Below are 15,639 nucleotides of genomic sequence, written 5' to 3'. Positions count from 1 at the left end.
GCTCTAGAATCATCTAACACCATAGGTTAGGAGTTAGCTGTCATGTCTCTTTAGTCCTCTTTAATTTTTGTCTTCCATTACCTTGACATTTTTCTTTTTAATGCAGGCTAGTTATTTTGTAGACTATGTCTCAATTTGGGTTCATCTAATATTTCTTCAAGATTTTTGGCAAGAATACCACAGAAGTGATTTAGAAAGCATAGGATACTGATGTGCTCCATCACTGTGACGTTTAACTTACATCATTTGGTCAAGGTAGTGTCTGGCAAACTTTTCCACTATGAAGTTATTACTACTTTATAATTAAAATACATCTTATGGAGAGATATTTAAAGACTTAAGTAAATATCCTGTTCCCCATCAAACTTTTACCCACTAGTTTAGATCCACTGAGTTTTGCATGAATCGATTACTGCAATGATGGCTGCCAAACGTTAATTTTCTTTCATTCTACACTTACTAGTTATCATTCTATTTTAAATGAGTGTTTCCTTTTCCATATTAGTATACTTCTATCAGTATGCACTGATGCATTCTTATTTTATTCCATGTGTTATAAACCATTGCTATATTGCTGAAGGGTTAAATCACTCTAGAACTGGCCAGTGGACAGAGAAAGCCCTTCAAACCCACTTCTGTGTTCTGACAAACTTTCTAACACAAGATATCCCAGGTTCATCTTGTACTCTCCTAGCCTTACTTATGGAATTAGGCAGAATTTCTCTAAGGAACCCTGGTTCCTTTTACTGAAAAACACTACATAGAAACTAAGATCTGGGTGCTAAACGTGCTCATGGCTACTAGGATGTCATTGCTGCTAACCCTTCTCAGTGGACAGAAGTAGGAAAAAATATATTCTATTAATCATGTATCTATATTAAAAGCCATGTTGCAATACTGATATCTTCGATTCCAATCTAATCCATTAGGCTTTAATCTCACCTCTCCCTTTTCTGTATTATAACTCCCTACTCCAACAGTAAGAAAACTTGACTCCAATAAACCACAGCATATTTGCTTTTGCTCGCATTTTATTTTTAAGATTTTTGTTTTTTGGGCGCCTGGGTGGCTCAGTGGGTTAAGCCTCTGTCTTTGGCTCGGGTCACGATCTTAGGGTCCTGGGATCGAGTCCCACATCGGGCTCTCTGCTCAGCGGGGAGCCTGCTTCCCCCATCTCTGCCTACTTGTCATCTGTCACTGTATGTCAAATAAATAAATAAAATCTTTAAAAAAAAGAAAAGATTTTTGTTTTTCCAATTTTTACTGAAACAATACATGATACCAAAAATTGGAAATACACAGAAAGACATACCTAAAGAAGTGTCATATCCCCTATCCTTTCCATGGCATTTCCACACAAGGCCCTGTAGATAGCCAATCTCATCTGTTTCTGATATAGCCTTCTGGTGAATTTTGTGTGTGTGTATGAAAATAAGCACATACATATTTTTTATTTCTCCTCCTTTAAGATTTTATTTATTTATTTGACAGACAGAGATAACAAATAGGCAAAGAGGCAGGCAGAGAGAGAGAGGGGAAAACAGGCTCCCCGCTGAGCAGAGATTCCCGATGTGGGGCTTACCCTGAGATCATGACCTGAGCCAAAGGCAGAGGCTTCAACCCACTGAGCCAACCAGGCACCCCAATCCATTTTTCTATTGAGTATTTGTCTTTCTTCCCCCACCCAAGTTTTTAAGAGTTCTTTAGATATTAGGGATATCAGGTATTATATGTGATATATGTTGCCAATATATTAATTCACTATATTATTTTGCTTTGTCTTTCCTTATTGTGCCTTTTGCCATGCTATATATACATATACATATATATATAATATATGGTAATATTTATATAAGATAACATTTAACAATCTTGTATTACCTCTGGCAATACCTCTTTTAGTATTTGCATGGTTATGTACATTTAGATTAGATCTCTGACTCATCTGGAGTTTATTCTTGTGTATGATATCAAGTATAAATCTAATTTTTTCTTTATCAAAATGGCTATCCAGTTGTCCCAGCACAATTTTTTAAAAAATACATCTTTACTCCAGTAATTTGAGACACCATATACTTTATCATATACTAAATTGCCAAATGTAGGGGCGCCTGGGTGGCTGTCATTAAGCACCTGCCTTCGGCTCAGGTCATGATCTCAGCATCCTGAGATCAAGCCCCACGTCAGGCTCCCTGCTTAGCTAGGAGCCTGTTTCTCCCTCTGCCTCTCCCCTTCTCATTCTGTGTCTCCCACCCTTGCTTGTGCTCTCTCCCTCTCAAATAAATAAAATTTTTTAAAAAATAATAAACAAATAAATTGCCAAGTGTATTTGAGTCTATTTCTGAACTTTTTTTTCCACTGGCTTCTTTTCTTTCTCTCTCTTTTTTTAAGATTTATATTTCAAAAAAAGAGATTTATTTATTCATTTGAGAAAGAGAGTGTATACATGAGCAGGGTGAAAGGGCAGAGGGAGGACAAGCACAGTCTTGCTCAACCATGAAGCCCACTTGGTACTGGATCTCATGACCCTAAGATCAGGACCTAAGCTGAAACCAAGAGTCAGTCACTCAACCAATCATGCTACCCAGGTGCCCCCCGCAACCCACACTGGTTTATCCTCTAATTGTATACCAGTACTATACTGTTTTAATTATAGAGGCTTCACAGTATTTTTAATATCTGTTAGGGAAAATTGTGAACTCATGGCAATAAATTAGACAATTTGGATAAAGTGAAAAAAATTCCCTGAAAGACAAAAACTACCAAGGCTCAATTAAGAAGAATTAAGTAATCTGTTTAGCCTTATCTCTATTAAGTGAGTTGAATTTGTTGTTGAAAACATTTCTACGAAGAAAATATCAGGCCCAAATGGCTTCAAAGAAACATTACAACAAATACTTAAGGATGAAATTAGTCCATTCTCCACAAACTTCCAGAAAATTAAATAGGAAAGACTACTTCCCAAATAATTTATGAGGTATAAGGAACACTCACACTTTGCAGAAGGAAATACAGTTTAACTACTTTGGAAAACAGTTTGGCAATTTCCAATAAAACTAAACAGATACTCAAAATACCATCCAGCAATCCTGTTCCAAGACACTTCACAAATGAAATAAAAATATGTTCACACAAAACCCTCTAGGCAAATATTTCTATAGCAGCTGTATTTGTAATAGCCAAATACCCAAATGTCCTTTGGTGAATGGGTAGATGAATGAGCTGCAGTATACACACACAACTGAATACTACTCATCAATAAAAAGAAACTCAAATATACAACATGGATAAATCTCAAAAATATTACACTAGGTGAAAAAAGCCACTCAAAAGGTTACATAATGTATGCTTCATTTAAATGATATTCTCGGGGCATTTGAGTGGCTCAGTTGGTTAAGCATCTGCCTTAGACTCAGGTCAAGATCTCAGGGTTCTGGGATCGAACCCTGTATCCAGTTCCTGGCTCCTCAGGGAGCCTGGTTCTCCCTTTCCCTCTGCCTGCCACTTCCCCTGCTTGTGAGCTTGTTCCTACTCTTTCTCAAATAAATAAAATCTTAAAAATATATAAATAAATGATATTCTCAAAGAGACAAAACTATAGGTAGAAAAAAATCAGTGATTGCCAACAACTGGAAGTGGAAGAAGTGGTTTACTACAAAGTCAAGGTCAATTTTTGAGACTGATCAAGCTGTTCCATACCTTGATTGAGGTGGTGGTGGTAGTCACATGACTATTTTCACTTGTCAAAACTCCCAGAACTTTATGTTTAAAAAAAAAAAAAAAGGTGAATTTGACTGTATGTAAACTACGCATTACCTATACAAACACTAATCAAAGCAAAACTGGAACAGCTCTATTATCATCAGACAAAGCTGACTTCAAATAAGGAATATTATCAGGAATAGAAGAGAGACATTCCATAATGATAAAAGAGCCAATTCACCAAGAACTCAAACAACCCTAAATGTTTTTGCATCCAACAACAGATCTTCAAAATACAAAAGTAAAAATTGATAGTTTTTTTTTTTAAGATTTTATTTATTTGTCAGAGAGAGTGAGCACAAGCAGACAGAGTGGCAGGCAGAGGCAGAGGGAGAAGCAGGCTCCCTGCTGAGCAAGGAGCCTGATGTGGGACGCGATCCCAGGACGCTGGGATCATGATCTGAGTCAAAGGCAGCCGCTTAACCAACTGAGCCACCCTGGCATCCCAGAAATTGATAGATCTTTAAGTAGAAACAGACAAACTCATAATTACATGTGCCTACTTCAACACTTTTCTCTCATTAAGGGTTATCAGTATCTTCTCGATAAGGATATTAATATCTGTGCCAATAAGTACAAAGATGAACAACATTATCAAACAACTTGACCTGACATTTATAGATTACTCCATCCAACAGAACAATACACCTTTTTTTCAAAGCACATGGAATATTCACCAACATAGACCACATTCTGGGCCATAAAACAAATCACATAAAGTATGTTTCTTAACTATAACTAGAATTAAACTAGAAACCAGTAACAACAACAACAAAGAAATATCTGGAAAAATCCCATATTTAGGGAAATTAATCAATACTTTTCTTAATTGTACATGGGTTAAAGGGGAACACAAAGGAAATTTTAAAATATTCAGAAGTTTATAAAAGTCAAAACATTTGAAATGTATATGAACCAGTTAAACAGTGTTTAGAAGGAAATGTAAAGCACTAAATGCTTACAACAGAAAAGACCTCAATAATCTAAGTTTCTACCTTTAGAAACTGCAGAAAGAAAAAAGAAACTGCAAATTAAACACAGTATTAGATAAGCGCAGACATCAATGAAATTGAAACAGAAAAGAGAGAAGAAAAAATAAAATCAAAAGTTGGTTGTTTGAAAAGATCAGGAAAGTGGATAAACCTCTAGCCAAGCTGACCAAGAAAAAAAAGACAGCAGACATAAACATCAAAATCAGGAACAGAGGGACTACCACAAAACATCCTAAAAGGAAGGTCTAAAAAGACATTAAAAGAAAACTACAGGAGTATCATGACCTTTATGCCAATAAATTTGATAACTGAGATGAAATGGACAAAATTTCTTTGAAAGAAAAACATTACCAAATCTCTCCCTGAAGAAATACATATAATCTGGGGCACCTGGGTGGTTCAGTGGGTTAAGCCTCTGCCTTCTTCTTAGGTCATGGTCTCGGGGTCCTGGGATCCAGCCCTGCATTGGGCTTTCTGCTCAGCAGGGAGCCTGCTTCCCTTCCTCTCTCTCTGCCTGCCTCTCTACCTATTTGTGATCTCTGTCAAATAAATAAATAAAATCTTTTTAAAAATACATACAATCTGAATAGCCCCATATCTATTAAAGAAACTGAGTTTGTACTTAAATGTCTTCCAACAAAGAGGAAATCCAGACATAGACTGCTTCGTCGTCACACTCTAGCAAACATTTAAGACACAACACCAATTCTATACAAAGTCTTCCAGGAAAGAGAAGAGGGAATAGCTCCCAACTTGTTTTGAGGCCAGCATAACCCTGATACCAAAAAAAGACAAAATCATTGCAAAAAAAAAAAAAGAACAATAATAACAAAGACCAACAGCCTTCGTGAACAGAGCAAAAGTCCTTAACAAAACTTAGCAAATTGAATCTAGTAACATGTAAAAAGGTTAATATATCATGACCATGTGGGGTTACCCCAGGAATTCAAAAGCCAGCACAACATTCCGAAGAGTAAATGTAATTCACCATTCTGACAGCTAAAATCTTGGGCTGTGGAACCCAGAAATTAAGGAAGGTTAAGAGGTATACCCTTGATATTTTAGGTGCCTGTGACACTTCTCTGCACAACTCCAAAGGTATCATTTAACTGTAGTCATTGTATTCTACATGAATGATATCCTTCGAACTGTAAAATGTAGTGGTATTGCAAATGTGTAAAATGGGTGACCAAAAGGCAACTAGACTCTGTGCTGGACTAAAAGAAATAAAAGATCCAGATGAAGAGATTTTTACCTTCCAGATATTCCACTTGGTCTTGTTCACACCTGAAATACTCTGTTTATTTATTTTTTTTTAAATTTTTTTTTTTTAAGATTTTATTTATTTGACAGAGAGAGATTACAAGCAGGCAGAGAGGCAGGTAGAGAGAGAGAGAGAAGGAAGCAGGCTCCCCGCTGAGCAGAGAGCCCGATGCGGGACTCGATCCCAGGACCCTGAGATCATGACCTGAGCCGAAGGCAGCGGCTTAACCCACTGAGCCACCCAGGCGCCCCTGAAATACTCTGTTTAGTCCTGACCTTTATACTTCCAGGGGGAACAATGAATTTCACCAGAGAACCAAAGCAATAATGTCAAAGAGTTCTAGACATTTCATACAAAAAGAGTTGAAAAAACTGGAAGGCATACACTACACTTCAATAATTTGCTTATATCTTCTATGTCCTGAAGACTGCCAATTCCTGAGGGCATAATCCATGCCCTATTTATCTTTGTATTCCCGACACCTATCACTGGTCCTGGAACTGGTAAGTACTCATGTATGAAGGATTCAAGAACAGGAAAAAACAAATTTTAATCACAGAAATCAGAAAGTGGGAAGAAAGGATTAGATGGGGCACTACAGCACTGTTACTTCCTTTTTTTTTTTTAATAATTTTTTAAATTAACATATAATGTACTATTAGCCCCAGGGATACAGGTCTGTGAATTGCCAGGGTTACACACCTCACAGCACTCACCATAGCACATACCTTCCCCAATGTCCATAACCCAACCACCCTCTCTCCCTCCCCTCCCCCGCCAGCAACCCTCAGTTTGTTTTGTGAGATTAAGAGTCTCTTGTGGTTTGTTTCCCTCCCAATCCCATCTTGTTTCATTTATTCTTTTCCTACCCTCCCAAGCCCCTCACATTGCCTCTCAACTAGCACTGTTACTTCTTATAGCATAACGTGTCAAATGTGACCCTTTACCCCATAGCTATCAGCTTTGTATCTCATTAGCCTGAATTGGGGACAGGCCAATTTTTTACTGGTATATACTAATTAGAGCTCTCCTGGACTGGGAGTCAGTCAAACCATGGAGTCTGACTCTGGAGGAAGATGGAAAGAACACTGGAGAAACAATCATAAAACCCACTAGCCCCTAGCTACCTAACTAGCCAAATACATCAGCATTTAAACGGAATGAGAAACATCACAGCAAGATGGGTCTCATGTCCAGAAATGATGTAAAAAATATTAGCAACTATGTTAGATATTATAAGAAACACCTAAGCCTCACAAATAATCTAAATTATAAATGTAATGCTCTTTCAATGAAAGAAGTATTCCTGAAAAACTCTGAAAACAAGTTCTGAAGGCAATCATATGTTCCAACAACTTGTATTATAATTTCAGAGGAACAGAAATTCCCCAAGTAAGCTAAACAATTTACTGGCAAATGAAATTTAAAAATCTTAGCAGACAACAGGAAAACACATGCTGCAAAAGGATGTATTGCCTGTTAAACATAACTCATAATGCAGACAAGAACTACACCCATGACCCTGGATAAGTCATGCCCCTTCCCTCAGCCTTGGATTTCCTCATCTAGAAAATTAAATAGATACATGGGTAAATAATAAAATAGATGGTCTTTTCTGCTAAATAAAAAGTTTGGGTATTTTCTAAGTTTGTTAGACATTAGACATGCTTATTAGACATCGACGGAATAGCCAATATAGTACGCTGCAATTTGATACAAGCCTTACTAAGACTTTACTATAAGTTAACAAATTAAGGAATCCTATTCCTCTAAATAAAATAGAACATATCTCTATCAGATTTTTAAATGCAGTTCTTCATAGTCTTACCTAGTCTTCACAGACTCAATTTTCATAAAACCTCATACTTACTTAACATAGACATGAGATTATATGAGGTCTGATACGTACCATGGGAACTTCAGTGTTTTTTTCCACAAGAAGAAAATACCTACTGACATAATAATAAAGGCCCATTTAAACATATTTACAGGCAAAATCAATCCCAAAATATCTAACAACTCCATAAAATAAGAGCATGGTGTGGAGGAATATTTAGACAATTACTGCTTTTCTCCAAAAGTCACATTTTTAAAAGTTCTAATGCATACACAACAAAGAATCAATAGAAATTCTGTGCAAATAGACACATACAATGAAACTGCAAACCAACCTTTTTTTAGCCGGGGTTTCCGAGATTCAGCAGATGCAGGAAAGGGAGTTCTCTGAAAACAGAGGAGTCTATGTTAAACCATCACCATAAATTTTGCTAACTTAAAAAAGCATTCAAATAATCATAATCAGTAGCTCTCCAATCATGCAATTAATCCATTAACTACACACAGGCACAAAGAAAAATTAAAAATCATTTTTAATGTGGTTTAAAAAGCAAATATCAAGTCATACATTTGCTATCCAAACTATTACTAATGTATAATGCATACTTATAATATATACTTATGTGTAATATATAGTTATACATATTTTTAAGGTTTTATTTATTTATTTGAAAGAGAGCATGAGCGGGAGGAGGGAGAAGGTGAGGGAATCTCAAGCAAACTCTAGACAGAGAGAGGAGACTGATGTGGGGCTTGATCCCATGACCCCAAGCTCATGACCCAAGCAGAAACCAAGAGTCAGACATTTAACCAACTGAGCCACTTAGACATTTAACAAACTGAGCCACCTAGACACCCTGTGTAATTTATAATTATAATGCATAAAATGTGCACAAATAAATGTACTAAGTTCTTAGGCACTGCATATTACCATTATACTTAATGCTATACATCTTAACAACCAAACCAAAAAAGTAGTAACTTTGATAAAAAGAAGTTTATGAGTCATCTATACAGAAATTACCTAGCACTCAACTCAAGGAGTTGGGTTGCTGTTTGTTTTTTAAGATTTACTTAATTCAGAGAGGAAGAGAGCAAGTATGAGCAAGGGGGAGGGGCAAAGGGAGAGGGAGAGAGAATCCTCAAGCAGACTCCCTGCTGAGCATGTAGCCCGATGCAGGGATTGATCCCGGGACCCTGAGATCATGACCTGAGCTGAAATCAGAGTTGGCTGCTTAACCAAATGAGTCACTCAGCGCCCCTATGAGGGAGTTTTTTTTAAAGGGACATTACTGAATATAGTAAATACTATCTTATGCTCTAACTTTGCAGGAAATCTTCAAATGGATTTTTCTTATAACTACTTCCTATGTTACATATGATATGGTAAGATATAGGCAAAAATAATGGTTGAAAATTTCCAGAAGTAATGAGAGACACTAATCTTTAGATTCAGAATGCTCAACCAATCCTGACCAGGTTAAATGAAAATAAACCCACACTTGCATATATCACAAGGACCTGCAACCAGAGACAAAAAGTTCTTAAAAGCATCCAAAAAAAAAAAAAAGTATCACCAGATGAGCTATACAGAAAAGACAATTAGACTGACAGCTGGGATCTCAACAACTGAAAATGGTAAATAAGACATGATAAGAAAAATCAGTCCCATGTCTCAGGTGCTAAGTAAAATGAACGTTAATCTAAACACAAGGTCAGCGAACTATGGCCTGCAGGTCAAACAAATTCAGCCCGTTTTTATATGACCAACAAACTAAGAATGTCTTTTATATTTTTTTAAAAAGATTTTATTTATTTACTTATTTATTTAGAGAGAGCGAGCGAGTGAGCACACATACTTGTGTGAGCAGGCAAGGGCGCGGGGGAAAGAAACTGAAGTAGACCAGGGAGCCTGATGCAGGGCTCAACCCCATGAGCACGAGATCATGACCTGAGTCAAAACCAAGAGGGGCGCCTGGGTGGCTCAGTGGGTTAAGCCGCTGCCTTCGGCTCGGGTCATGATCTCAGGGACCTGGGATCGAGCCCCACATCAGGCTCTCTGCTCAGCAGGGAGCCTGCTTCCTCCTCTCTCTCTGCCTGCCTCTCTGCCTGCTTGTGATCTCTCTCTGTCAAATAAATAAATAAAATCTTAAACAAAACAAAACAAAAAAGCCAAGAGTCAGACACTCAAACAATAGGGCTACAGAGGCATCCGTGTTTTTACATTTTTAATGGTATTTACATTTTTTAATATTTTTTAACTCCTGAAAATCGTATAAAATTCAAATTTAAGTGTCTAAAATAAAATTTTATCAGAACACCGTCACACACACGTTTATTTATTGTCTATGGTTGTTTCCACACTACAACTGCATACCTGAGTTACTTGCAACAGAGACTGGCTCACAAAGCCCAAAATATTTATTACTGGCCCTTTTATTTTTTTATTTTTTTTTTAAAGATTTTATTTATTTATTTGACAGACAGAAATCACAAGTAGGCAGAGAGGCAGGCAGAGAGAGAGGAGGAAGCAGGCTCCCTGCTGAGCAGATAGCCCGATGCGGGACTCGATCCCAGGACCCTGAGATCATGACCTGAGCCGAAGGCAGCAGCTTAACCCACTGAGCCACCCAGGCGCCCCTATTACTGGCCCTTTTAAAAAATGGTTTGCCAACCTCAGATCTAAACTCTTACATCTATCAAAACTAACTTTCACGGCACCTGGCTGGCTCAGTTGGAAGAGAATGTGACTCTTGATCTCAGTGTTTTAAGTCTGAGCCCAATGCTGCGTGTAGAGATTACTTAAAGGAAAAAAAAAAAAAAACTTAAAAAAAATGTTGTTTAAATAAACTTTTTAAAGGATACATATTAGGAAAAAGGAAAAGAACCCCAGGGGCGCCTGGTTGGCTCAGTCATTAGGTGTCTGCCTTCGCTTCAGGTCATGATCCCAGGGTCCTGGGATCAATCCCTGCATCAGGCTCCCTGCTCCACGGGAAGCCTGTTCTCCCTCTCCCACTCCCCCTTTTTGTGTTCCCTCTCTCACTGTGTCTGTCAGAAAAATAAATAAAATCTTAAAAAAAAGAAGAAGAAGAACCCCAGAATGAAGGAGTGGAATGAGCAAAGGAACTGGTAAAATATGGAAGTATTCTAAACATTCACTGACTAAATAACACAAAAGTGTAATTTGTGGTGTTGAGAAACACAAAAACTACAAAACTGAACAAAAGCTGCATGAACTGGCAGAAAGTAAAGGGTAATAAAGCATTTGATAATCCCTACATTACTGAATTTTAAATTTGAACTTTCAGTTCAATATGTAATATTAAAAATTATATATAAGTTACAAGTAATTAAATGAGAAGAGGAGAGAGAAAAAAGAAACTCAGCAAAAAAGAAAAAAAGAAGGCAAGAAAAGAAGGAGAAAAAAATCAAATTCTCCAGTTAAATTATCAGGATAGATGTTTTTAAAAATCTAGACGTATGCTATTTATATAAAGACACATCTAAAACAGAAAAGCAAAGTAAATGATAGAAAAATTTACACCAGGAAAACAGAAACAAAAAGAAAACTAAAGTAGCAATATTAACATTAAACAAAACAGACTTCAAGAGACAAAGCTTTATAAGGGAAATTAAAATGAATTAAGATAGATAGAAGACTAAAATGAACAAGGCAAATTTTAAAAACCTCTAGAGAAAATACAGGCTAGGGAAAGATTACTTCAGGAAGATATAAAAGCACAAACCAATTGAGAAAAGATCTAAATACTCAACTACATTAAAATTAAGAACTTCTGTTCCAAAAAGGAAGGGAAGACAGAAAACTAAGAGCAGATATTTGCAATACAAAACCAAAAAGAAAGAAAGAAAGAAAAAAGATAAGGATTAACAGCCAGAAACTGTAACTACAAAACAAACAATAAAAAGAAAATAAGAAAAATATCAAAGTAGAAAAATAAGCAAAACATGGGGTTCCTGGGTGGCTCAGTCAGTAAGGTGTCTGCCTTAGGCTCAGATCATGATCCCAGGGTCCTGGGATGGAGCCCCACATCAGGCTTCCTGCTCAACCGGGAGTCTGCTCCTCCCTCTCCCTCTACCCCACCCTCTTCTTCTGTCCCTCCCCCACACCCCTCCTGTTCTCCCCTCACTAGCTCTGCTCTCTCAAATAAATAAGTAAAAATTCTTAAAAAAAAGAAAAAGAAGAAAGAAAAAGCAAAATACATGAATCAGGCATTGAACAAAAAAGGAAAAGGGGCAAACATTACTGCCTCCACCCCATTAATAATCAGGTAAATGTCAGTTAAAATAACATTAAGACTTGGGATGCCTGGGTGGCTCAGTCGGTTAAGTGACTGCCTTCAGCTCAGGTCAGGATCCATGTCCTGGGATCAAGCTGTGCTCAGCTGGGAACCTGCCACTCCCCCCCTCTGCTTGCACTATCCCTGTCAAATAAAGAAATAAAAACTTAAAAAAAAAAAATCTCAATTAAAAAAAGTCAGGGGCACCTGGGTGGCTCAGTCATTGGGCGTCTGCCTTTGGCTTGGGTCATGATCCCAGAGCCCTAGGACTGAGCCCCGCATAGGGCTCCCAGCTCAGCGGGAGGCCTGCTTCTCCCTCTCCCTCTGTCGATGCTTCTGTTCCCTCTTTCACTGTGTCTCTGTCAAATAAATAAATAAAATCTTTAATAAAAAAAAATCACCCATTAAGTATTAGCGAGGTAACATGCCTGACAGACCCCTGCCATCATCTAAAGGAAAGTGATCTTGCAATAACCAAACTTTTTGTCTAGTATAACTTCCCTGTTCAACTCCTTTCTGCCTATGAAAGCCTTCCATTTTGTACAGAATGAATACTGTAATCATTAATTCATTAAGTCACTAATTGATTAATTCATTAATCACTGAATAAAGCCAATAAGATCTTTAAAGTCTATTCAGTTAAATTTTCTTTTTTAACACTCCACTCCGTATCTAGCTTTTTTAAAATGTATACCATCCCCATCAACATATACAGTGCTAACACTTTTTTTTTAAAGATTTTTAAAATTTATTTATTTAGCAGAAAGAGAGAGTGAGAGAGGGAACACAAGTAGAGGGAGTGAAGGAGGGAGAAGCAGGCTCCCCACTGAGCAGGGAGCCCAAAGTGGGGCTCCATCCCAAGCTGGGATCATGACCTGAGCTGAAGGCAGACAACGACTAAGCCACGCAGGCATCCCCAGTTCTAATAACACTTTTTTATAGCTACATAATAATTTTCAGAATGGAAGTATCAGAAGTCATCTATTACCCTATTAATGGGTATCACCTTGTCTCTGGCATTTTGTCATTATAAACAATATTGCAATGAATACCCTTGCACTATATGCCTATATTCTGCTTTTATTTCAGTGGGATACTGGTCTGTTGATTGACTGAATGAGACTGTTAGGCCCTTTTAATTTTATTACAAGATACCAGATCGCTTCCAAAAAGGGCAGAAATTCAAATCTCCCTGCAGCAGTAATGTGAAAAGCTGAAATTACTACAAATAAAACACTGCCAGCAATAAACTTGACAATAATTAAAACGAACAGTTTAACTTCAGGTTCAAGTGCTACAGTCATACTGAACAGCCATTCTCTTTAGAATGGAATTAGAATTTAGAATTAGATTCAAAAGTAATGGACAATTCTGCCATCAGAGAAATCAGGTTCATATTCTATTTATGATCATATCTGCAATGAGCACTAGAGAATAAGCTCTATTTACAACACAGTGTTAGCAGTATAACTTACATTTCTGTAGATGAACTATTTTCTTTCACGTTTCTAATATCTAAAACCCAGTAACACTAATCATGCTATTTATTTATTTATTGATTTTTTTAGTTTACAGCTTAAAAGTCTTTGCTTTGGGCCTCCTTCCCTGTATTCAGAATTGTATGATTACACCAAAAATAATCTGACTTCTCTGGACATGAAAAATGAATAGAAAACAAAACCCACTGATAGACAGTATTGGCCTTGCTCCTTAACGGCCAAAACTAAGTTGTAAAACCGTCAGCCCAAAACTGCTATTTTGTCTCCTGTATTTGCAAGGTTGTTTTTCAAAGCAATACGTTCCAAATAGATAACTAATAAAGTCATTCTTTTTTTTTTTTTTTTTTTAACAGAGATCACAAGTAGGTAGAGAGGCAAGCGGGGCGGGGCGGGGGGTTGGCAGGGGGAAGCGGGGACGCTGAGCAGAGAGCTAGATGCGGGGGCTCAATCCCAAGAGCCTGAGATCAAGACTGGACCCGAAGGTAGAGATGGCTTTATTAGGGGCACCTGGGTGGCCCTAATAAAGCCATTCTAACAAGTGAGTAGAACATGCTTTGAAACCGGACATTAAAGCAAAGCAGACACGTTTTCACACTTACAACTTTACAGAAATTAGATCCAATTATAAATATACACTTCATAAATAACTACCACTGGGTTATCCCGAACTTATCTGGACTACTTTGTATTAGCAGTTCTGTGGAGTCTAATTAATGGTTAACTCAAGCTTCAGCTGAATCCCCAAACAGCCCTTTCCCAAACTAAATTACAACAGAGAAAACATGGTCCCGACCCACCGGCAGAAGGCAGTGACGCTCAAAGTTGCCAGGCTCTGTCATAATCGACTCCTAATCCAGGGGATTAACACAAACTGTCTCTGCACAAACGGTAGTGCTTCCTTTCCAAAACTCGTGAGAAGGAAAAGAAAGGACTAGGAAAAGAGCCATTTCTGATGAAAATCTCCCTTTTTCGTCCAGCGCACCCCAAAAGGGACCACAAGCCCAGCACAGGCCCAGCGCTGCAAAGAAGCTCCCAGGAGCGGGGCCATGTCGCCCAGCGCACCCCGAGCGACTCCAGATCCCGCTCCGCATTCCTCACGGGGCAACCGACCGCCAGCCTGCCTCGCCTCTCCGCTCCGCCCCGGGCGGCGCTACCCGGCCTAGCGGCCGGGACACTAAGGAGAACCTCTGCGCTCACCATCGTACGCCTCTCCTCAGCCATCTTGGCTCCGCCCCCCGGCTTCGCGGCCGGAAGTTGGCCGTTTCCCAGACGACCAGGCAAACGGAAGTCAAGGAGCTGGGGAAGCTGGGAGGGGCCTGAGCGGCGAACCAAAGCGGTGGTTGGGCAGGACGCTTCACCTGGCAGGGTTTTCGGGAAACCTGGACAGGGTGTTTTGCTGCTTTACCCACCGCTTGACGCTATTGGGCCGGGTGAGGGAATACAGAGGTTCTTTTCCTCTAGGGCAACCCCTGACCGCCCTGGGCACTGCTAGAGAAGCTCGGGACAGCGCTGGCTGGAATGGCCAGACAGAGTTGAGAAGGCCTCGCAATCCTCCCGCCACTTTGCGTTTATTTCAGTCCTTCCGGGAGTCCTGGTCCCCAGCCCCTAGGGTAGAGAACCCCATTCTCGACTTAAACAAAAACCTCGTTTCTTAGCTTTCCCTGAGGTCTTCGCCCCATCAGGCTCCCAATCTCTACGCCAGAATTTGCAAATCCGCTGCGGGTGGGCTGCATGTGATGTTTTTATTGGAAATACTTAAAAACCAGGAGATTTCACAAGAAAGCCAGAAACCCGGCCTCGGGGCATGTAAAGATACAATGGACTTCCACTCCCAAACTTCAGTAAAACAGATGTGAAAAACCACTTGGACTGTCCATAGGTTCGCCATTTTGCCGCAATCCACTTCCTGACACACTTAAGCCGTTTTACGTTACCCATCTGGCCCCTGGTGTGGTGAGTTAAAAGCTTGGATTTTCCCGGGTGTGATC

General features: G+C 38.8%; 1 protein-coding gene across 6 annotated transcripts in view; it reads right to left on the bottom strand.

Annotated features, from left to right (window-relative positions):
- Positions 1-14,906, bottom strand: part of BBS4 (Bardet-Biedl syndrome 4) — a 54,864-nt gene extending 39,958 nt beyond the window's left edge. Inside the window, exons 1-3 of one of the 6 annotated variants that reach the window (XM_082735778.1) lie at positions 14,849-14,887; positions 8,190-8,241; positions 5,145-5,291 (exon numbers count right to left, since the gene is read on the bottom strand). In XM_082735778.1, the coding sequence (XP_082591904.1) occupies positions 5,145-5,220 (76 nt within the window). In that variant the 5' untranslated portion in view covers positions 5,221-5,291; positions 8,190-8,241; positions 14,849-14,887. Of the gene's footprint in view, positions 1-5,144; positions 5,292-8,189; positions 8,242-12,359; positions 12,507-14,448 lie in introns of those variants that run through there. The other 5 variants (XM_082735777.1, XM_082735780.1, XM_082735776.1 and 2 more) reach the window with 5 other exon arrangements.
- Positions 14,907-15,639: the final 733 nt, after the last annotated feature.

Source organism: Mustela nivalis (assembly GCF_964662115.1).
Source record: "Mustela nivalis genome assembly, chromosome: 6".
Lineage (NCBI taxonomy): Eukaryota > Metazoa > Chordata > Mammalia > Carnivora > Mustelidae > Mustela > Mustela nivalis.
This window is presented reverse-complemented; position numbering and strand designations above follow the sequence as displayed.